This window comes from Eptatretus burgeri, chromosome 2 (assembly GCF_056783735.1).
Source record: "Eptatretus burgeri isolate ZD-2024b chromosome 2, Ebu_testis_v1, whole genome shotgun sequence".
In the NCBI taxonomy this organism is placed as follows: domain Eukaryota; kingdom Metazoa; phylum Chordata; class Myxini; order Myxiniformes; family Myxinidae; genus Eptatretus; species Eptatretus burgeri.
Window position 1 is genome coordinate 27271879 of NC_140962.1, and position 24040 is coordinate 27295918.

The 24040-nt window shown below is 46.0% G+C and overlaps 1 protein-coding gene across 1 annotated transcript in view; it reads left to right on the forward strand.

The window, feature by feature from the left end:
- The first annotated feature begins 410 nt into the window (after positions 1 to 410).
- VANGL2 (VANGL planar cell polarity protein 2) overlaps positions 411 to 24040 on the forward strand; it is a 29100-nt gene continuing 5470 nt past the window's right edge. The window contains exons 1-7 of the mRNA XM_085866543.1: positions 411 to 686; positions 6624 to 6682; positions 9274 to 9370; positions 13006 to 13224; positions 13464 to 13755; positions 16562 to 16808; positions 16898 to 17034. Of these exons, the coding sequence (XP_085722669.1) occupies positions 6636 to 6682; positions 9274 to 9370; positions 13006 to 13224; positions 13464 to 13755; positions 16562 to 16808; positions 16898 to 17034 (1039 nt within the window). The 5' untranslated portion in view covers positions 411 to 686; positions 6624 to 6635. The remainder of the gene's footprint in view (positions 687 to 6623; positions 6683 to 9273; positions 9371 to 13005; positions 13225 to 13463; positions 13756 to 16561; positions 16809 to 16897; positions 17035 to 24040) is intronic.

The window sequence follows — 24040 nt, forward strand, 5'->3', positions numbered from 1 at the left end:
TATGTTTTGCCTTATTTCGTGATCACAAAAGGATATGAAACACCAACTACCGGAAATGACGTATTTTCACCACAGCTTCAGTTTAACCATCCTATGTTTTGCCTTATTTCGTGATCACAAAAGGATATGAAACACTAACTACCGGAAGTGACGTACTTTCATCACAGCTTCAGTTTGACCATCCTATGTTTTGCCTTCTTTCGTGATCACAAAAGGATATGAAGCACCAACTACCGGAAGTGACGTGCTTTCACCACAGGTTCAGTTTGACCATCCTATGTTTTGCTTTATTTCGTAATCACAAAAGGATATGAAACACCAACTCGCGGAAGTGACGTGCTTTCACCACAACTTCAGTTTGACCATCCTTTGCTTTGCCTTCTTTCGTGATCACAAAAGGGTATGAAACACCAACTACCGGAAGTGACGTGTTTTCACCACTGCTTTAGTTTGACCATCCTATCTTTTGTCTTCTTTCGTGATCACAAAAGGATATGAAACACCGACTCCCGGAAGTGACGTGTTTTCACCACAGGTTCAGTTTGACCATCCTATGTTTTTCCTAATTTCGCCTCGCTTCTTCTTTCCAGATTGAGGGCAACCTTGCAGCAACAACTCGTTGACTTCACCGAGAGCTCCTCGGTGTTCTGAGCACGCCATCGCCTTCTCGTATCCCTCACCACTAGGTAGGCCTCAAGAAGTCGCCTCCTCGACTAGCTCGCCTGCCCGAATCCGAGCATGAGTCGTCGCTCGTCGCGAACTAGGCCGGAGTTTACAGCTCATTCTGTGCACGTGTAATTGGATGTAATTGGAGGTTGTCGAAAGTTAAAGTTGAAGTGCAATTCCGCGCGACGCTTTTGTCCGTCGGGTTTTGCCGTTGCCTGTAACGATGTGGATTTGAGATGGTTTTTAATCCCCGTTGTTTTATCCCTTTCTAACACGAACACCGTAGTGCGAGTTCACTCGAACGTGTTTCAGTGCATTTAAAAGCGCGAAACTTGAATGTTGGGAGCTTTTTTCTTTTCGGCCTTCATGGCGGCCAAGTTCGGTGTTAACAAGTTCCCAACTCTCATGGAAAATTTCATGGAAATCGGGAAGATGTTGTTTTTTTTTTCTCAAAACGAAGTGTTTGCACCACCCAGGGGGTTGGTGGTTGGTGGTGGTCATATGGTAGCTTAGCTGCCGGGGTTGCTATCATTTCTTGAAGCGCGACTGTGTCGCTGATGCAGTGCCCCTCTACCAGTACAAACACTGGAACCGGTACTCATTTCGCCGACCTCGGAAGGATGACAGGCTGAGTCAACCCCACCTGGTATTAATTCAGCGGCCGACGGGGCTTGAACTCAGGACCCTAGGATCCCAAGCCGTCACCCTAACCACTGAGCCAACACCCAGACTGGGTGGTTGGTGCTTGTGTTGCTGTTTACACGTCGAAGATTGACTGCACTACCGGAAACAAAGCCCGAGTTTTACTCTTTTGGACATCGAGTTGGTTTCAAGGCAGTTGATCACGTTGCTGATGGTGGTTACTGCACAGTGTGCAGTGTACATCCTCGGTGTAATGCCATGCCTACTTCCGATGGGATGGTTGAAAGGTAGTCTCTCTCTATCGAGTGCAGCCTGTGGCTGCTGGTTGCATAATTGGTTGGGACGCGGCTTTTGCCGCTGATGCAGTTGTCCCCCTTACCAGTACACTGGTACTCATTTCGTCGACCTCTGAAGGATGACAGGCTGAGTCAACCTCCTGGTGTGTATTAATTCAGCGGCCGACGGGGCTTGAACTCAGGATCCTAGAATCCCAAGTCGCCACCCTAACCACTGAGCCAACACCAGGCTAGTTGAAAGGTTGTGCACTTAACTCTGAGCTGTCTAACCTGCGTTCCATTACCGAGCTGACTATAAACCGTTGGATTGGTGCTTAGCAGACGGTTGTATCCCAGAGTGTGCCGTCTTTCAGATTAGATGGACGTCGAGCTGCTTGTCCCGTCTGCTAGAATTGGTTGGTGGTGGTGGTGGTGGACGTAAGATATTCACGGTGTCTTTTACGAGGAGGAGGCAGCGAGTTCTTGCCGGCACCCTGGCGAAATTGCAAGTACCTGCCCAAATTACCTTCACCGGAACATCGTGAAGGCCAGCCAGTTCGTGAAAGACTTGGACCAAAATCTTTCATTCAGCCGACCCCACGTGAAAAGTTGGAATCCAAGGGGGCGATGGATGAGTAGTTGGTAGTCGTGTAATCCAATGCATTCCCCCCCCCCCATTGCAAACTGCATGTAATGCAATGCATCATCATCATCATCATCATCATCATCATCATCATCATCATCATCATCATCATCATCATCTTATGTAATTGGACTGTTGAGGTTTTATCGTTTTTGTTTCGATGAGTAATGTTCGATGTAATGCTGTTAACCGTTTGCTTATTCCGTGCAGAATGGACTCGAGTAATGTGCACGTTTTACATTTTGAAACGACAGTCATTATGGACAGTACTGTAAAGCAATTCTCAATCAAAATTACGAAATATGGAATCGTAGTGTACGCTTCTTGGGTAGCTTGGAAAAAAAACTGTCAAAAGACTAGATATTGGCTGTTTAGTCATTGTCTAACTAGAACCTACCGAGAGAGGTCGGCATAAACTGCTGGGTGTTCATCACAGTGTTGGTGCTTCTTAAGAAAGTGTCCAACTTTCTATTGAGAGATGAAAACTTGGACCACTGGACCTGTAGTTTATCTGGTCCCTGGCCTAATGTTGTAACCCAAATGTGGTAGAATTCTGACTGCTGGGTCTGGTGAGGAAGATTTTTGAAGGAATTGACGTGATTTTTTTTTTTTTTACCAAAATTTTACTCTCTGCCATTTTTACACACTTCTGGTCATGTGATCAGCATGGCCTCCACAATTTAACATTAGGACCGTGTCCTCATGTTGCAACCCAAATTTGGTGGCATTCTGATGGGTGGGTCTGGAGAAGAAGATTTTTAAAGGAATTAATCTGATTTCTCCCCTCCCCCCCCCACCCCGCCCCAAAAGTTCACTAAGTCAGCCATTTTGACATGCTTCCGGTCACATGATCCACATGACTTGCACAATCCAGGGGTTTCCTTATTTTTTTGGAGTAGGAGGCTACCATTAAAAAGTAGCAGGTTACCATCACCGCGAGCGAAGTGAGCACAGCTGTATGGCCTGGGTCCAGGGCCCAACGCGGGCCCTGGAAGCCGGAGGATCCTAGATGGCTGGAGATGCATTCTAGCATGATTTCTGACATGAAATAGTTCTCATATTATCATGCTGTTGGGGTGAAAAACTCCACAAAACAGATGATTCGGCCTATACTGGATGTAGTTGCATTAACATACTGACTGACTGCTGACTGACTGGTTGACTGAAATTCAGCTATACTGTATAGTTAGTTCAAGTCTATGGCACATGCATGTACCTGCGGTGCCAGTATTCAGTTGGCCAGTTCACAGCTGCTCATACTTGGCCTTCACTTCAGTGAATAAACAGCGATTTTCAGTGCAAATAACCATGAATAATAACATGTACAAAAAGCTGCTTTAAGCTTGTAGGCTAATTACTTTATAAATTAAAAAGGCACAACGGGTGCCCATGTATTTTGGAGCCGCATCACTTGACAAAAGCTCAAAATGGACGAGGTGAAACACGTGTTTCGTGAAACAACAACAACGTCTCACTTGCGAGAGTGCAAGTTTAGACCAATTACTGATGGCCAGAAGCTTACCTCCCATGTCTTTGGACTTCTTTGAAAATCCAAAGTCAAACAGGGATTTTCGTTTCGATGCCATCGTTTCTGATCTGATCCTGATGCCTAATGATCTGATCCTGAGACCAAGCAACAGAGCATGCAGTGGAAACATACATGGTCCCCATCCCCTCCAAAGTTCAAGAGGACATCATCAGCTGGAAAGGTCATGGCCAGTGTGTTTTTGGATTGTGATAGTGTGATTTATGGTATACTTGCTAGAAAAGGGAAATGCTATTCAGGAGTATTATTCCGATGAACGGCACCGGTTGTGTGATGCAATTGAGCTGAAGAGTCTCGGGAAACTGACCTGAGGTGTGCTGCTTCTCCAGGACAACACCTTTCTACACATAGCCAAACTTTCGGTAGCTACTGCTGCTAACTGTGGGTATGACTTTCTGCCACACCTACTCTACTCACGAGGTCTAGCCCCATCCAACTTCTATTTGTTCCCTCACCTGAAAAAAGCTCCATGAGAATGACAATGCTATGTTGGCAGCTGCAGCTGACTTCCTCGAGGGGCGCTACCGAATGGGGATAGCCAAGGTCATGGACCGATGGACGAAGTATATTACCAGGAAATTAGATGATGTCGAGAATAGTAAAACCAGAGTTGGTGTCAAAGCCACCCAATGCTCACCTGTTTATACATTTATAGTTTTAAAAGACGAGTCTAATAATTGATATTTTTTATAAAGCATTGCAGTGAAGTATAATTATAAAGCAATATATGTATTTGTATATTGTAATCAGTAACAAGAGCGCAAGTGAGCACAATATACGCCCTAACAAGAAGGTATATACAGAATTGTGCTACTACATGGAAAACAGCATCCTGGTTGCCATGGCAACCACTTTAGATGACGAACGTATGCCATGACACACCGTCTCCACAGTCTGTACCTATGTGCCAAATATGAAACGTGAAAGTTGAAAACTTTCGGAGTTAGAGTGCGGACAGGAACGGATGGAAAACAGCATCCCGGTTGCCATGGCAACCACTTTAGATGACGAACTTATGTCGCGACAGACCGTCTCCACAATCTGTACCTATGTACCAAATATGAAACGTGAAAGTTTAAAACTTTGGGAGTTCGAGTGCGGACAGGAACGGACAGACAGACAGACAGAGGGACAGACGACCGGTATCACATAATACGCCCCGATATATGTATGTATGTGTGTATATATATATGTATATATATATATATGTATATATATATATATATATATATATATATATATATATATATATATATATATATATATATATATATATATATATATATATATATATATATAATGGCATATAAAAAATAGTGTGGTAGATAAAAACATTAGAAAGGAAACTCAAGGGGGAGCACTCGGGAGAGTGCAAAACCTCCGCCGCCAATACTGCTGGGTCACTCAAGTGAACCTTATATCTTATTCATCTATCTATTATTCCAGATGTGTGTGTGCGTGCGTGCGTGCGTGCGTGCGTGCGCGCGCGTGTGTGTGTGAGACCGCTGTTTCTCAACAACCGCTGGTTCGATCGAATTGAAACTTGCCAGGTATATTGCTGGGGAGCTGAGGATGTGCCTTTTCAAGGTTTGATATTAATCGGACAAGTGCTTCCCAAGTTATGGCCATTTATTTACCAAACCAATGGGTAGACACGTTGTTGCGTGGCCGATGGGGAAGGGAAGCACAGCCACGTTCCCTATTACGGGTTACAACGTACGGGCTTCCGGAGAGTGATGACTTCGTGTATTCTAATAATTTCTCGATTTCTTATGCGCATTTATAGAGAAACACAATGGCCCAAGTTATGATCGTTTTCATATCAGACGGTGTATAAATATCGGGAACATCAGAGTGCTGGTACGCTCCGAACCAGGAAGTAAATTTTTTCTCTCTCTTCTCTTCTCTTCTCTTTTTGTTTTTCCTTGCTACGACATTGCAAAAAGGTAAAATACGTTGGCACTAATTGAATAATTGGGTATTAAAAATAAATTGCGAATAATCGTAACTGCGAATAATATCGAACTTCCGGGTCACGCACGTACGGGCACGTGAGAGCGAAGAAACGGCCTGTGTGGTTTATTTATTTATTTATTTATTTATTTTTATTTTATTTTTTTATGGGCACATACTAGTTAAATATGATGTCAACAGTGCTGACAGAGTTATAGTTCTTTTCTCTGACAATTTTTTTTTTGGGGGGGGGGGGGTTTGCAAATCACTTAAAACATGTAGAAATGCAAAAAAAAAAAAATTTTCTCTAACAATTTTTTTTTGGGGGAGTGGGGGAAGGGTTGGAAATCACTTAAAACATGTAGAAATGCAAAAAAAAAAAAATACATTCCTGTAACAATTTTTTTTGGGGGTGGGGGGGGGGACCAAGTCCAAAATTTAATGGCATGATCCTTGGACCATACCTAACCCCCCCACCAAGTTTCGTCGAAATCCGTCGGAGTTTTTCCGTAATACAAAAAATTTAACATTTTCACGCTCACGCAGGGGGTATCGTTATAGCTCTCTGTTCTTCGAACAGGCGAGCTAATAAAAATGATTGTCTCGTGTTTTCCTTGTTGGGCCACAAACAACCTGATCACCTCTCGTAAACAACTGGTGAATATGTGAAACGCATTGGTCACAACTATGATCATGGGTGAGAAAGATGATGAGAGCATCAGAGTTTATAGCAAAAATAACATTTCATTGAGCAATATTCCAACACCACATGGCAAAATTTGGAATTGTACTTTGACAATTGAATGTGAAGTTCACAATGAAGTCATGCTATCCTGTGTAATCGGTGATGCGTGAAGTTTTCACTGAGTGAGGTGACACCTTGCTCTTCTTTTTTCAGGTTGTTGTCACCATGGATACAGAGTCACAATATTCTGGGTACTCCTACCATCGTCCTCGGTAACTATCCCTCCCAAAATATGACATCAGCACTCGATGCACTTAACTGTTTTTATTTTATTTTATTCCAATGTTTTGCTACTTTTAAGTGACAGCTATCACTTTGATTTGTCTGTGCTGCACTATGAAGAAGAAAGGAAAGGGCTTTAACAGAAAGAAAAAGGGGGGTGGGGGAATGAGTGAGGCTGGGAGGACAGACGGGGGGGGGGGGAGATATTGTAATCATGTCTGTCTGTTGTACTATCTCCTAAATGGTTGTGCAGAAATTCATGAAACTTGGTAGTTCTGATCAACACATTGCATGGAGGTGTGAACGAGAGCAATATCATGATTGGTCCCACCCCCCCCCCCCCCGGGGTGTGAAAAGGTCAAATACCAAAAAATGCAATTGTATGCACATTTTAAAATATTTTTAAATGAAACTTTGTGTTTGCAATCAACATTAGGAGACACGTGAAATATGTCACCATTTCTTCGATTTGACCCCAGGGGTTGAGACAAATCTCAAAGTTTGAAATTGGATCGTTCCTGGTGGAGCTTTTGGCCCTCTTTCAACTTTGCTTTAAAAGTGGGAGGTGTGGGGATTTGCAATGGCACGCCATTGACTTCGCTCTCATTCATCTTTGCATTTAATGCTGCTGGTTGCAAATAGTTGTTCAAAATAGCTGCAGCATGAGAATGACCTGCAAGATTTTTGATGTTTTAAGTTTTTGTTTGTAAAATTACACCACTTTATCGCTCTCTTGGAACGTCGTTCCGGGATCTTGTGGGATGGCGCGTTGTCCGTCCGTTCACATATACTTGCAACTTCTTCTCTGAAGCTACACATATGATTTTGATGAAACTTTACCACAACCTTTATCACCCATGATGTACCAAAGTTTGTTCACACCATTGAAAAAAAAATCCATCGGTATTTACTTTCTTCTCCATTGCATATTTTGTGGGTCATCCATGCCTACCAGTGGTTCCCTAGTTACCTTATCCAGTCACTACCAGGTGAATGCCCAGGGGTATTGCCCCTGTGTTTTGCTCTACTGCTTGTTACACCATGTGCAGGCTCAAAAGCAAGTTCAAACCTCGTGGGCTTACTCACCATTCCCAGGACTCCTTTTACTCCCCGAAGAGCGATTCGGATTCCCCTTCTTTTGATGCAGGCACAATGGTCATCGTTTCAAATTCTCCATATACATTCCTTGATTGGTTCACCTCCATTCCTTTTGTGGAGCATTCACGTAATTTAAGCGGCGTGCGAAGGAGTTCAGAAGAGATATGCTGAGCTTGTCAAATGATGAGTTTATCCATTTAACTAAATATGAAATGACTTGTCCTGTGGAACCTGGCACTTGAATTTGAAAAGTCTGCTCGTCAGTGCTCTCTTTTCCTGTCATGTGTTAGTGATTCATTCTTCATTGCTCTGTCAAATCGACAAGATACCCGGCAATCAAAATCACGACGTGAGGTGGTTTATGTTTATGATCGAGTTTCTATTGTATTAATAAACTGTTCCGTGATCACATGGAATAAGTGTAGCGGTGAAGCAAGTTTAGTTCCACACACACGGTACAATGCACTTTGTGTAGTTTGGTGCAGTGACGGCAACCACAAAGGTCAAAACCTCACATTTAGACCACCCTTCTTCCAAAGTGTGCAAAGCAAATCTTGTAATTATAAGCAATACTGTATCGATTCTTTTAAACACATACATATTTCGCTAAAACGGCACTCGGTGTGGCGCATACCTCTGCCAGGCTGAACAGTTTACGTTTTGTATCCCACTGATAGGCCGGATCTTCATCTGGACCTCAACAAAATCGAATCGGCTTGTTCATGTCACCAACCCAACTCATCCACCAAGTTTTTGTCGTCATCCGTCCACAACTTTTTGATATATCGTTTTTGGCCCCATGTCTCAGTCGTGAAAAATCGCTTTAAAAAAAAAATTCTGGCGTCCGTATCCAGATCTTCATCGAAATCTCATCAATTCGGCCTTGTTGCATGTCCAACCTATGCACCAAGTTTCTTCTGAATTATCCTGCTCACAAACAGACAGACAGCCAAACAAACAAGAGTGAAAACATGACCTCCGTTCACCTTCGGTGGCAGAGGTAAAAATGTCTTTCCTCGGTAAAAGTGTCTCATGGTACGTTCAGTGTGATTGACCACATGCTAGGCTGTGAGCCTTAAGTCTCGCCAAAGTGGTACGTTGTCCTGAGAAGCTGTTATTTACAGTTTGTAAGATTCGTTCTGCATCAATTTACTTGCTGTTGATTCATCTCTGGAGTATATGCTGCATGTTGCACTCACAAAATAGGACTTTTACATTTCTTACGAAGCACAATTTCACACACTAATTTTTTTTTTTTTTTTAATCCTGCATCTATTGACATGGTGTGGCACCAAATTATGAGGTGATGCTGTGAAGTCAGTAACGGAGGTATGGCACGTACCACAATAAACCATTTTAGTTGTAACACTGTTGAATGACTGTAAAATAGAGAAGGGGTTATTAAGGAGGCAGGAACCCGATTAAACTTGGTATTTTGCTCTCGATTGTCTGTACACTTTAAGTGCTGCTTTTCTGCATGCAGGGAACGTAGTCGTGGAGACAGACGGCGCTGCCGTGAGCGATCAGTGACTATTCAGGCTCCAGAACCATTATTAGAGCCAGGATCAAGGGAGGAACAGGTCAGGATGGAACAAACCTCATTTTCATTTTGCCCTCAACTCTTCCCTCTGCCTTGATTCTCTCGTTATGACCACTTGCAGATGTGCTTCCATGTTGTATATGATGCAAGTATGTATGATGTAACGATGAACTGCTAAGGTTACGGGGTCAAGAGGTCAGAGGTCCCATTTGGTTAAAAATTCTGTTACCACGCTAACTTTTGAACCAGTGATGGGATTTTGACCAAACTTGGTACAAGTATGTATAAACCTCTGTCAGTGCGTGCATCGGTGATAGATTATTTGTTATTAAAAGGTCAAGTGTTAGAGGTCACATTAAAGCTTCTCTTAATGTGATACCATTGGCTGTGGGATTTGAACTAAACTAAGTACAGGTACCATGATACACGGTTGCAGATTAAATATTGTTACGGTTGTGGAAATTCGCATTACACCATAAAGAGTCCTCAGGTGAGATATATTGGTAAGTTCATGTGTAGTTAGCCCAAACCCGTTGTATAGAGGGAATATGTGTGATTCATCCGGGCTGCGACGCTTTGAGTTAGCCATCTTTCTTTCTCTATTGTTATTTTCGACCATTAAGCCGCCAACAACGCAAACAGCCACTACCTTTACCTTCACAACTCCATCCCGCAAACATCGCTTCACCGCCGTTCCCAAACGATGCCCGCCAACCACCAAACCACCACAGAAAACCCCCCACCACCTTCGCCTATCTCCTTCTCCAACCATCAACCACACCACCAGTCAACACCAAACGTCGTGCTGTCCAGGGCCGTTCGGCGATTAGTGGCGAACGCATCGAGCCGCAAGCGCGAATGGCGGCCTTTCCGAGGGAGAAATTCGGATCAGGAAGGCTTCACGCCCCCTTTTTCTCCATCAAATGGTCGAGCGTTGGGCGGTATGGCCCCGCCTCCAAGCGTGATGAACGTGGATTCTTTACGAGAGGAATTCGGATCAAAAGAGGTTCACGCCCCCTTTTTGCCGCACCAATAGCTGAACAGAGGGTGGCGTGGCCCCGCCTCCAATCGCGTTTTGATCCTGAAATTTGCATATAGGCTCCTCCTCTGGCCTAGAAAGACGCGAGCATAAGGCGACTCGCGGAGTTCGCGCGGTTGAGTTGCAGGCTGCTGGTCGGGGCAAGTGAAGAGTTCAAGTTCGAGTCAAGTGAAGACTGCGGTCGGCAACGAGGTTGTGGTGTGGGGGTCGCTCGTCTCGTCGCGGGGTCCAAGCCAGACAGCCATTGCCCTCTCCCTGAGCATCAGCAATTCCCCCCCCCCATCCGCGCTGAGATGGTGCCGGGGGGCCCCGTTCCTCCCCCACCCTAAATGTGGTGCCAACAAAAGTGCTTGCGTGGAGCACGCCGGAGAGGGCTCGCCGACCACGCCAGGGGCACAGAGTCGGGGCGCAGCTGCGCGAACATTGCGGCTTGCCCGCCATCGCGTCACGAGGACGCGGGTAAGACCTTCTTGGTCTCGTGGACCTGGCCGCTCCTCCAGGGTCCACGCACATTTGGTCCACGGACCTGTCTGCCTCCTTGCCTGTGAGGGTGGCTTTCTTTCCTTTGCTTTTTGTATGAGTGATGTGGCGCCGAGTCCCGACAAGTAGAACTGTATAAATGTTGTAAATAATTGGCCTTTTATTCGGTCGTATTGCATTTGCTTTTGTTGCATCTTGTCTTGACTGTAATATACGTGCCTTCCGTGTTTCCTTAATAAATGTGCATTGCTTGTTGAACTGTTTCCCGCTTTGCTTCGTCTCCTTCCTTTTATTGAATCTCCATCTTGCATCACGTAAGGGATTCGTAGTGGGTTTCAACATCCTGGTAATTAATCGGAACCGTCAAGGCCGATGATAACTCCGCTCGGTTATCCCTTTAATACGGAACGAACCGCTTAAGCGGTTCGTGTCTGGAGTCGGCCTGTGGCGTGGTACAACTCCTCGGTATGCTACTCGCGCGAGTACTTAAGGAAATCGACCATTCGGCGATCGGACCCTATTTCGCGCGGTTAGAATGCGGACTGAGTTGTGGTGAGGTTAAACCCCCACCCGTGACTGGCTCCGGGCGGTAGTTCCCGGAGGGTCACGACTGAATTGTCCGTTCCGGTGGGCGAGGCGGCCGCTTTTGGCTCCACGCGGTCGATCGCACGCCGGCGGCGCAAATTCGCAACAATATTGAGGTCAAATGGTCTTGAGGTTTTCGGTCAAAGTTAGAGTAAGCAAAGACTTAATGTGGGCAGAGGCATATCGGCCGACTTCGCAACGTCAAATAATTCCTGGTTCTTATTAGGTCAGCTCACTGACCTAATATATCCGTTTGATGTCCTCAGATCCGTCCGTCCGTCTGTCAACAATTTTTATTTTTCTATCTCCTCCGAGACGTCTCGGCCGATTGAGTTCTAACTTGACACGATGATAATACTAGTTGCTCTCTATAGATCCTCAGCCCTTTTTCGCATTTTCGCCTCGGGGTCAAGGTTACAGGGTCATCAAGTGCAAAATGACCAATTGGTTTAATGGCCTATAAGGAAGCATCGGACAGCTATAATGCATAATGGGTTTCATCGGGATTATTAAGAAGATTTAATTCGACCAACTAGTTTCTCATTACCTCTGTCGTCTGGCCCTGTTTATTGGGCAACACGAGGTCCGTTGACTTCAACACGGCTTCGCGCGGTTATTTTAAGTTCAATTTAAATTCTGTTTTCACTTTTCATAGTCGCTAAGGTTGATTAACACTCAGTTGCATCAAGTTTTGTGAAAATTGAATGTTTATATCCTTGGTCTGTGTGGAATGCATTGCAGCGAGGGCTTCCATGGGCTTCCATCCGTTTCCATGCCATATAACGAGGCCGTCTTAAGTTCGAGTTGATTTCTGTTTTCACTTTTGGGAGCTTATGGTGTAGCTACACGTTTAATGCAGATAATTTTCGTGCAAGTCCGCTCAGAAACACACTTTTCATGAGGAAAATATATTCAATTCAAATAACCGTGAGACTCTGGAAGGGACACCACATGCTTTCCATTCACTGCTTCACCTTGCAACTTGTCCTCCTGAGGGACTGCTTATTTGTAGCGTCTGTGAGATTAATGTTTATATTTTCGATGGTTTTGGGATGTGCTCTACAAGTATCTGAAAGAATTCTGGTGAAAAACATGTTTTAAGACTTTGGGAATTTCATCCGACGTGAGCTGGCTGGTCACGTGACGCCGCGCAGATGTGCAGGTAGCGAGTGGTTGAGCTTCTCGGTGGTTTAAGGGTCCTTTTTAGTTCGGGTCCAGCTCTGTCCTGGATACAGCCATTAAATGCACACACTTAGAGTATTTATATCACGGCCATAAACGTTGGTTTGAAAATTGTATAATGATGATGTTGTAATGATTCCGAGAATATGGAGATTTTTGCTTCGAGCGGCCTCACGCGTTTATTTTAAATTCAATTTGAATTCTGCTTTCACTTTCCGTAGTCGCTAAGGTTGATTAACACTTGCTTGCATCAAGTTTTGTATCCGAGCTGACCGTCTAACCCGCTCAGGTGTATTTTTAATTTTGTTGTGATTAAAATCTAGATGTTTCCTGATGCGTTTATCAACTCTTTTTCTTACACATTTACTTTTCATTTGATGCTTCTCCAGGATGACAACTGGGCAGAGACGACTACAGTGGTGACATCTGAATGTTCTGCCTCGCATGACGACCTTTCACGCCTTGAGAAAGCTGATGGTGAAGTAAGCCGCTGGGGAGCTGACAGTCGTGGACTGCGATCTGCCAGGCGACGCCTTGCTACTGCAGCCTGCATCACCATAGCTGTAGCCACCACACTTAGTCCAATTGCATTTGTGGTGTTGCCGCAGGTAGTTGTGATAACAGTTTTGCCTGTCGTTTTCTAATGTTCTTTGTTTCATCTACCCGACTCCACTCAACATTTTCAAGCACACTTTGATTCCTCAGAAGCGTCGACTTCACTCTCAATTCTCGATGATATACCCCCTCACTTGTCTCTCTATGGTCACTCGTGCTGTCATTTACAAGTCCCCCTATAGCTTTATTGGGCAAGGAAAAGTCAAAATGGTGCGCTGTGCCCCCTGTGTAGATCCTCTGGAAGATCCAATGGACTGTTGATGCGAAAATTGAGGCTGAATTGGTGGCCCTTGCTATTAAAGTGGCGGCAGTCGCTGTAGCAACATGGGCTGGGCTCGTGAGGCGCTGTCCACCCTCACTGGGTGTGTCATTGCCTCGGCCTCACCCACCTCGCCCTGCACTGGCATTGGCCCTTACAGCTGTGCTTGTGGCCTATTGGTTGTTCTATGGTGTGCGAGTGTTGGATGGGAGTCGGGGGGCAGCTGGAGGAACCAATGGAGCTGCTGCAGCAGTTGCATCTCGAGGTAAAGGCTGCACAATGATTTGGCAGTTTTGCAAATAATTGTGAGCCACAAATTTTGTGGCCACCTGTTTTGAGTCTCATGATTACCCATAAACTTCCCCTCCCTCCCCGGTTTTGGTAATGCTTTTTTAATATGAAGTTCTCAACAGATACTGTCAAGAGAATACGTAGTGCGGATGTTGGAATCTTTCAATAAATAGTAATACGGCACTTTCAAAATGACGTATGAACACTAGATGAGGCCGTGTGTGTGTGTGTGTGTGTGTGTGTGTGTGTGTGTGTGTGTGTGTGTGTGTGTGTGTGTGTGTGTGTGTGTGTGTGTGTGTGTGTGTGTGTGTGTGTGTGTTTTTTTACATTGGCTCTGTTCGGCTCGACGAGAACTTTTTACCTGTCATTGCTAGTGCGAAATGTGTAATTCAAATCATCTTATAAACATAATTTTGAGCTGTGAGATGAGAGGGTGGCAATTTCAAAATGGTTAACTACAATTGTTCTGTTCCGAAATGCAAATAGAAATACAAGAAATATCTGTGTATGATGGGAGTCTGGTTCCTATAATTTCCTGTTGATCCAATAAGCTAACGACCTTGGTTAACACACACACACACACACACACGCGCACACGCACACGCACACGCACACGCACACGCACACGCACACGCACACGCACACACCATCACTTTCTGTACGCACCTTACCCAGTCGCACCCAACTGTCCCTGGACTCTGTGTCCTTTTCGTCTGACAAAGTGGAGAGTTTGCTGTCAAACCTCGACTCCGATTCCGCAACCGGTCCAGATGGCATCAGCCCACGTGTCCTAAAAGCTGCTCCTCTGCTCTTGCTCACCCTCTGTCTGTTCTATTTACCCTCTCATTTGCTCAAGGTCATCTGCCATCTGCTTGGAAATCAGCAAACATCACTGCCCTGCATAAAAAGGTGCAAAAACAGATCCCCGCAATGACAGACCAATCAGCATTCTCCCAATTATCAGCAAGGTTATGGAATCCATCATCGCTTCAGACATGAAATCCTTCCTCTTCTCCAATGGCTTGATTTCCGATCATCAATTTGGTTTCAGACCAGATCACTCTACCCTGAATATACTGCTTCTGCTCTCCCAACAATGGATGGAGGTCCTCAATGCCGGACATGAAATCAGAGCCATATCCCGAGACATATCGTGTGCTTTTGACACGGTCTGACGCCCTGCCCTGCTCACCAAACTTTCTTCCTATGGTATCCAAGGCCATCTCCACTCGTGGCTCACAGACTTCTTCTCCTGTCGCAGTCAACGTTTGGCCCTAAATGGAATTCTCTCATCCCCTCTTCCTGTCCAGGACTGGAATTCCTCAAGGGAGCGTTCTGGGCCCTGTTCTTTTTCTGGTTTTCATCAATGATCTCTCCTACTTTCTGGAAAATCCTCTTTATCTCTTTGCTGATGACTCCACCCTCTGCCGTACCATCTGTCATCTCTCAGACAGGCAAGCAGCAGCTTCTTCGCTCACTGCAGATCTGGGTAAAATCACAAATTGGTCCAACACATGGAGCATGTCTTTCAATCTGGACAAATCTCACACTCTCACTATGTCTCTCCGAAAGGACCGTTTGGAAAAACCCCCTCATCCACTTTCTCAACAATCCTCTGGAAGAAGTCCTTTCTTTCAAGTTTCTGGGTCTCACTATCTGCCATGATCTTTCCTGGGAAAGCCACATTTCTAACCTGGCCTCCAAAGCCAGTCGCCGACTGGGAATCCTCCGTCGTGCAAAGTCCTTCCTTGGCCCACCTGAGCTCCTGACCACTTACAAAGCTTTCATCCACAGCCTGATGGAGTACTGCTCTCCCCTCTGGGCTGGTGCTCCTGCCTCCCACCTTTCCCGGCTTCACGCTGTGGAAACAAAGGCATTTTGGATCATTGATATCTCCCGCGATGAGGCTGAGTCTTTGGGCCTCTCACTCTCTCACTGCAGGCAGATCAGTGGTCTTTCTGTCTTCCACCATCTCCTCTCCGGTCTCGCCCCCCCCCCCCCGTGCTCTGTCTACAATTTGTCCCCACCATATTTCTGCCGGGTGCTCAAGGTCCGCCAAAACCCCCTTCTGGTAAAACTACGAAAATCACGAATCGCTGCTCACCTTCATTCTTTCATTCCTCTTTTTTTTTCCCCACCTTTGGAATAAACTCCCTCACTCTGTTCAATCCCATTCTTCCCTCCAGGCCTTCAAAACAGCTGTTCACCACTACCTCTTATCATCCCCTATCCAAATCCTCGATCTTTTCTACCCCCGTTAATCCACACAAGCCCACCTCCTTCAAGTTTCCTGCTTTCCTTCCTGAAAGTCCCTGTAATGTCCATCTTGTATATCCCGTGTTCCCCGCCCCATCCCTCTCCCATCCACAGATCTAATGTCTCTGTTCCCCATTGTTTTGTCCTTCCCACTCCCACCCCTCTTGTCTCTTACCCCCTCCCCCCCTTGATGTGCGTTGTGTGTTCGCTCTCATACGAGCCTCGACAAGGTGTACCAAAAAAAATTTGAATTCAACAATTGGCTCTTTTTGCTATCCACTGTTGGGAATGTGTGTACTTGTTTTCAAAAGATAGCATAAGATCTTTTAATGCCATTTCTTTGCTCACATGGCTGAATATTCCCTTGAAAAGGCTGATGTGCTGGACCACTTTGCATAACAGCAGGATAATAAAGCACTGTCATGTGATTTGCTATGTTGTAAATCTTGCACACACAGGCAGTTATCAGTCAACTCTCCCACTTCTTGCAATCATGATTTGTAATGAATTCTGATGCTTTCCAGGCCTCTGGCTTTGTGTCCAGTTTGCTTCTTCTCTGGCTGACTCAGCACTCTGGGTGTCACTTGTTGGACTGGCATGGATCTATTGGTGGAGCCTTGGAGTTGGTGGTAGTGGTGGTGGAGGGGTGGGTGGCAGTTTGTGGGGGACACCTGCTGCTGAGGATATGGGAGGGGGGCCTGGACGTTTAGTGCTCAGGGTGACCAGGACTGGAGATGGAGTTTCCAAAGTCTTCCCTGCAGGGTCTATGAGGTGATGAGGCTGAAGGATGAATTTGGCAATTAATACTTTCACTAACTTGTAGATGCTTCGATGTTAAATGTCCATCTGCTTTTCAACAGCATCCAAGTAGCAGCTGCCATTGTTCTGGAGCGCTATATGTACACGTTTCCTGTGTTCAATCCCGCACTTCCTGCTGCCTCCCGTCGGCGCCTTGCTTCACGCCGCCTCACTGGGTACAAGGTCTACGACGTTGATGGTACAAACTGCACTCGGCTTGTTAGAGGTTTTAAAAATATCAGTTGTGGGTTCAGGTGTTTTGGAAGGTGGGGTTATCGACCTATTTTGTTTGGCCTTGAATAAACACTTTGCTCCAATAAAATTAGTAAGATGATTTTGATTGGAGTCAAAATGTGTAACAAACGTATCAGCTGCAGTGTTATCACTGCAGAAGATGTATTGTTACGGATCTGATCTCAGGGGTAAAATTGGGGATGGATGAGAATATATATTTCATAGTACGTGTTCGCTCACTGAGGTGTGATGGTGTGATTCCTGTCGAGGATAGAGCATGTCGAGCACGTGTTTAGAAAATTCCAAACCCCCCTCACCACCACCCCAATTTCTGTGTATAATCCCCCCCCCCATATATTCTTAAACCTTCCCTGTCGTACCTCTGTTTTTGTGTGTAATCTTCTTCCGCTAATAGCCAATGGTCATGGCCCATAACAGTCGTGGGTTGCTCTTTTTGTTTAATTTTTCCGACCTGACTGCAACCCCAACTCCTATCTGGTGATCAGCATGGCTGAGACGATGCGTTCATGTGGCAGATGCTTGTTGCTAACAGGTCAGGTCAGGTATGGGAGCATGTGCCAGAACAGCGTGTCGCTGCGTCCACTTTCCGTCGGTACTCCAGGGGCCTCCGTCTGGCCATCCCCCAGGCAGATGCCAGGCCCATCCCCATCTCCTTGAGATGGTGGTCAACCTGCTGCAACCATGAGGCATGTGGTCGGCCCACTGGCCTCCTCCACTCATGAGACTCCCTCGCTGAGAGAATCTGGTGAGCAGGATCAGCATCAGGAAAACGAGCCACATGTCCATACAGCCGCAACTGACGCTCACGGACTATGCAGGTAACAAATCTCATCCGAGTCTCTCTCAGCAACCGCTCGTTGGACACAAAATCCGACCAGCGATAGCCAAGGATTCTCCGAAGACACCTGGTACCAAAGGAATTAAGCCTCCGTCTCAGATCCTTGGTCAGAGTCCAAGTCTGGCACCCATAGAGCAAGACTGGAAGTACCAAGGACCTGAAGACTCGGACTTTCGTCCTCCCGCACAGGTACCGTCAGCGCCACACCCCATGATCCAGTGAATCCATGACTCCCCAGGCCCGACCCAGACATCTATTGACCTCTGACTCGCAGCCAGCAGAGACATGAATATCACTGCCAAGGTAAGTGAATCTCTCCACGACCTCAACATCCTCACCACAAACAGACACAGACACAGACAGGACAGCAGCATCCAAGATGTCACCGAAAGCCTGGATCTTAGTTTTGACCCAAGAAACCCGTAATCCCAGCGGCTCCGACTCTTCATTCAGCACCTCGAGGGCCCCCAAAAGGATGTCTAAAGTCTCCGCAAAGATGACTGCATCGTCTGCAAAATCAAGGTCCGAGATCTTGACATTCCCAAACGATGCACCGCAACTTGATCTCTCCGACATCCTCCCTAAAGGCCCGGTCACACCTTGACGTTTTAGCCAGCAATGGCAACGTATTAAAATGTATGTAAAACGCTGGCTTACGTTGAACTTTTGATGTTTTTTTTTAAAGATTCGGACGTATTCATAGCGACTTGGTCTTATGTATAATGCATTGGTAACGGACACAGAACGTTTCGTTGTGTTATACATAACTTATACCAACGAATGCTGAACCTGTTGTCGGCCTACACAACCTATGCCCAACGATAGTCTAACTTAGGCATAGCGCGTTGCACGCATCGCCGACGATGTCGTGACGTAGCCTATTAAAAGGCTGACGCACAACGATTCGAATCATAACTGCCGTAGAAATGGAAGTGTCAACATCGCGGTCACACCTTGGCGATCTTGCCAGCGTATGCCGACCTAAGAAAAATGTGTCTAAAACGTTATGAGTAAGTTTGGTATACGTGAGTACAACGCTAAAGTACGCTATCATACGTCGTAGTAAGTAGAGTACGTCAAGAAATTTTAAACATGTTCAAAATTTTACGACGTACTCGGCGTATGACACACGTTCCGCATGCGATGGGGATAAGTTTTACACACGATATGTGGACGCTTACACACGTCCACAAAGGCTACTTATAAGCTACTCACAAGTCGAAACACGTCGCGGTAATGTCTTTTTTACGCGAAACTTATTTCTAACTTGTGTTTGACGTGCTTTGAACCAATTCTTTACGGAGTCCCAACACACATCGACGTATGTAGACGTATTCCAATGACGTCTTCCGGTCGACAAAAAAAAAAAATTAACGTGTTTCTAACTTACAACTGCCATATAAAGACGTGTTCCCAGCGGTTTTGGGAATTGGTATATAAAAATGCTGCTCATAAAAGGGGAACCCAACAGTGTTTTCGAGTCCTTTTTGAGTGATGTCCATGTCAGCAGTAACAGTATCAGTATTAGTATTAGTATTAGTATTAGTATTAGTAGTAGTTTGTTCATGTTGGCAGTAGTAGGTGAGTGTGAGGGGGAGGGTGTGGGTTATGATGGATCGTCCTTGCGTTTAACGATTTAACGATTTAACGATTTAAATGATAAACTCAACGATTTAAATGGCTGCATCTCCACTATTGAAAGTAGACGCTTGCGCTCAACAATTGGATTTTTTTTACACTCAACGACTTTTAAACGGTACCACTCAGATAGTTTCATTGTTTACAATGAACGATTTAAATTGCTGTCACTCGCCTTTGTTTTTTGACGCTGGGGTTTGGAAATTTGAAGCGTTTCTTCTGAACGTTTCTCCGATGGACAATTGGAATCATAGCCAAGCTAGACATCGAAGTGTGAACATCCTCGTCATGCCGAAGAAAAGTTTGAAGAATGCTGCAAATAAGTGTCCTGGCCGTGGCCGTGGACGCTGACGCACGGACGATCCATTATACCGACGTCTTTCAGCCTATGAGTAACTTAAAAGTAACGTCTGTCGATGTGTGGCAATGATCGCGTAACGTGCCAACAACACGTTAATCATAGGTTAGAAATAAGTTTCGGGTACGCTAAACATTACCTCGGCGTGTCTCAACTTTATGATTAACTTACAAGTAGCATGTGTTGACGTCTGTCAACGATCACAGACCGTGCATACAACTTGGGGCCAGCGTAGCGGAACGTGTGAGGCATACGCCGGCATACGTCGTGAAATTTCAAGCATGAAAAAATTTGAGGACAACCAAAAAGTACAACGTTTAAAGCCAACGTACAACGACGTATGGCAGTGTTTTTCAGCGTGCTCTCAATGTTATCAAAACTTACCCATAACGTATTCAACGTGTGCCAGCGTTTTAGAAAGAAAATTCAAAAATCGGCATACGTTGGCTAAAACGTCAAGGTGTGACCGGGCCTTAAAATCCAGTCCATACAAGTGCTGAAAAGTGTGGGGGCAAGTACACATCCCTGACGAACTCCAGTAACAACTGGAAATAAGTCAGAGATGGTACCACCACACTTCACAGCACTCTCAGTACCAGAGTAGAGTTCAGACATCAGATCGATCAGTTTTGGTGGCACCCCACGAAGACCAAGAATCCTCCAGAGGACATCCCGATTCACTGAATCAAACGCTTTACAGAGATCAACATAGGCTGCAAGCAGCCCCTGCCGAAACTCTCGTCTGCGTTCGGTGAGGACACGAAGGGCAAGGATACGGTCAATCGTTGACCTCTTTGGTGTAAAGCCTGACTGCTCTGGACGCTGGTGCTCAAGCAGATGGTGGCGAACCCTATCGAGAATTATCCGAGCAAAGACCTTGCCCGGCACTGAGAGCAGCGTCACCCCTCGGTAGTTGTTGCAGTCTTGGCGATCACCCTTCCCTTTCCAGAGAGGGACAACAAGGCCCCTCTTCCAGTCAGTTGGGATGATGCCTGTGTTCCAGGCAGAGCACAAAACTGCATGCAACGACACGAGTGCAGCATTTCCACCAGCCTTGAGTAGTTCGGCATGGATGCCACAAATCCCTGGAGCTTTGCCCCGTTTCAACTGGTTCACCGCAGCCCGTGTTTCCACAAGCGAAGGTGGACCACAGTTGATTTTAGGGTCAGCAACAGGGATTGTAACACCCTTGACGTCCAACTCGACAGCTGGGGGATCAGCCTGGTACAACCGCTCAAAGTAACCGGCCCAGCGGGCCTTCACTTCAGACTCCTCTGTCAAGAGCCTACCACTCTCTGCTCGAACTGCAGTGCTCCGAGGGATGGGCTTGGATGAACATAATGCGCGAATTCCCCTGTAAGCGGGACGAGAATCACCTGTCCACAGGTGATGTTCTACCCCCTCACAGATTCCTCGCACATAGGCTTCCTTGTCCACCCTCAGTGCACGTACAGTTTTATGCCTCAGCTCCCTGAACAGCTCAGCTTTGCCATTCAGCCTGGCCCTGCGACTCTGGTCAATGGTATCCAGTGTCCCTTGAGAGACAAAATTCTTCTTTGCCCTGCGGTGAGTTCCAAGACATCCACCGGCAACATCAAGGACGGTGGTCTTAAAGGCGCTCCACAACTCTTCAGGACCCCCCAAAGCACCCAGACCCCCAAGTGTCCACTCAGCCTGTTCGCAAACTCCTCAGCTACTCTCTCATCCCTGAGCTTGGCAACATCCAGCCTAGGCTGGGATGGTACCATTCTCCAGGATTTAAGGTGCAGCTTTAAAGTTGCTACAACAAGCCTGTGGTCAGTATTGAGGAACTGAGCACTCCGGTAGACCCTGCAGTTCTGGATCATCCTCCAACGACCGTCAATGAGGACATGGTCAATCTCTTTTGCCACACCGCCAGCGTTGGAATACCAAGTCCAGCGATGAGCTTGTGGGCGCTGAAACCATGAACCAGCCACCCTAAGTCCATGACTTCTTGCAAAGTCAAGGAACTTAGTGCTATTCTGGTTCATAGTTCCTGACCCATGGGGACCAACACACACCTCATAACCATCCCTATCAGTTCCAGTCGATGCATTGAAATCCCCCAGAGACTAGAAGTGTATCTCGTCTGGGGCACTGATCAACCACAGACTCGAGCGTGGCGTAGAATGCATCCTTCACGGTGAGATCACTCGCCTCAGTCGGAGAATAAACAGAGACCACGGAAATGACACATAAGGAGTGACGAATCCTTAATCTCATAATACGCTCGTTTACCGGTGTTACCTCAATTATCATTGGGGTTAGCTTATTGGACACAGCTGCAGCAACTCCTTGGGTATGGTAACCATCAAAGCGACCAGACCAATAGTAGGTGTAACCATCCACCATCATCTCGCCGCAATCCGGTCTCCGAACCTCAGAGAGAGCTGCAATCCCGATGTCCAAACGCTTGAGCTTAGATGATAACAGAGACAGGTGATCATCCTCTCTTAGGGATAGGACATTCCAGGTACCCACCCGAAGGGACCGCCTCAGGTTAACCCAAGGAGACCGCCGTCTGGTGGACGACACCTCAGCACCACTTCGGCACACTCTCCCGCAATCTGACCCAGGGATGTTACCCCGTGGTTTCCCTCCTATCAAAGATTGGGGGTCCCGTAGGCTTTGCCCCAATCCCGTCATCTGGTGAGCTGCCCTGCGAAGGGAAGCTGCACAGGAGGTACTCCCACGGAGTGGGTTTTCAGATTTTTTTGCGTTTTTGCGTTTTGCAGAATGAAGGGTTTTACGGTGGCCGGAGTGCAAATCCTGCCACCAACCTCCTAATAAGAAGTAACCCAACTGCAGGAGGACGTCTGCAGACACAGTTGGGCACTAGATATGGATGGCCGTTGGCTCACAAGGAGCTCCTCCGCCCTTTTTTGTGTGTAATCTTCTTCCGCTAATAGCCAATGGTCATGGCCCACAACAGTCGTGGGTTGCTCTTTTTGTTTAATTTTTCCAACCTGACTGCAACCCCAACTCCTATCTGGTGATCAGCATGGCTGAGACGATGCGTTCATGTGGCAGATGCTTGTTGCTAACAGGTTGTGCAATATTTGCTGTTGTGGGACTCGCCCTGTGCCTTGTTGCCTCATCAAGTTAGGGAGTTTGATTTTTATTCAATCAACTTTGCATGGTCGCAAATAAACAATTTGATAGTGTGTCGTCCCGACGAGCCCGTAATAAGGGAGAAATCTAGATCGGCGGCTCTGCTTTTATTTATTTGTGACCATACATCTCAGTGTTGAAATACCTGAATGCCACATGGATGCCATCCTAGTTTGAAGGTGATGTGTTGGTATAATTTATGTACACAACGTCAGTGTCATGTCGCATTTAGGGTCAGAGTATCTCCTTTTTTAGGTTATCTCTTCGAGCATGACCTAATATTATTGGTGTTGAGAGGAGAGGTGACGATCCGTCCGTCCGTCCGTCCACAATGAAGTTGAAGCGGGAGATCTGGTCATTCGTGATCCTGATAGAGGTCGATGAGACGTACACGATGGTATGACTTTCAAGGTCACCGAAGGTCAAGGTCACGAGGCTCCGACATTTCTCAAGCAATCTTGAATTTGATTGTGGCATATGAATCTATGGGACAATATCTAAATTTGGTCGGGCCGGATTTTCGATATCCGCTTTGTTTTCGTGTCACGTGACTTCAAAGTTGGCAAAAAATGCGAAAATGACGATTTTCAAAATCTATCTCCTACATTTCTCAAGCGATGTTGAATTTGATTGTGGCATATAAATCTATGGGACAATATCTAAATTTGGTCAGGCCGGATTTTCGATATTCGCTTTCGTTTTCGTGTCACGTGACTTCAAAGTTGGCAAAAAATGCGAAAATGACAATTTTCATGCGAAAATGACGATTTTCAAAATCCATCTCCTCCTACATTTCTCAAGCGATCTTGAATTTCATTGTGGCATATAAATCTATGGGACAATATCTAAATTTGGTCGGGCCGGATTTTCGATATCCGCTTTGTTTTCGTGTCACGTGACTTCAAAGTTGGCAAAAAATGCGAAAATGACGATTTTCAAAATCCATCTCCTCCTACATTTCTCAAGCGATCTTGAATTTGATTG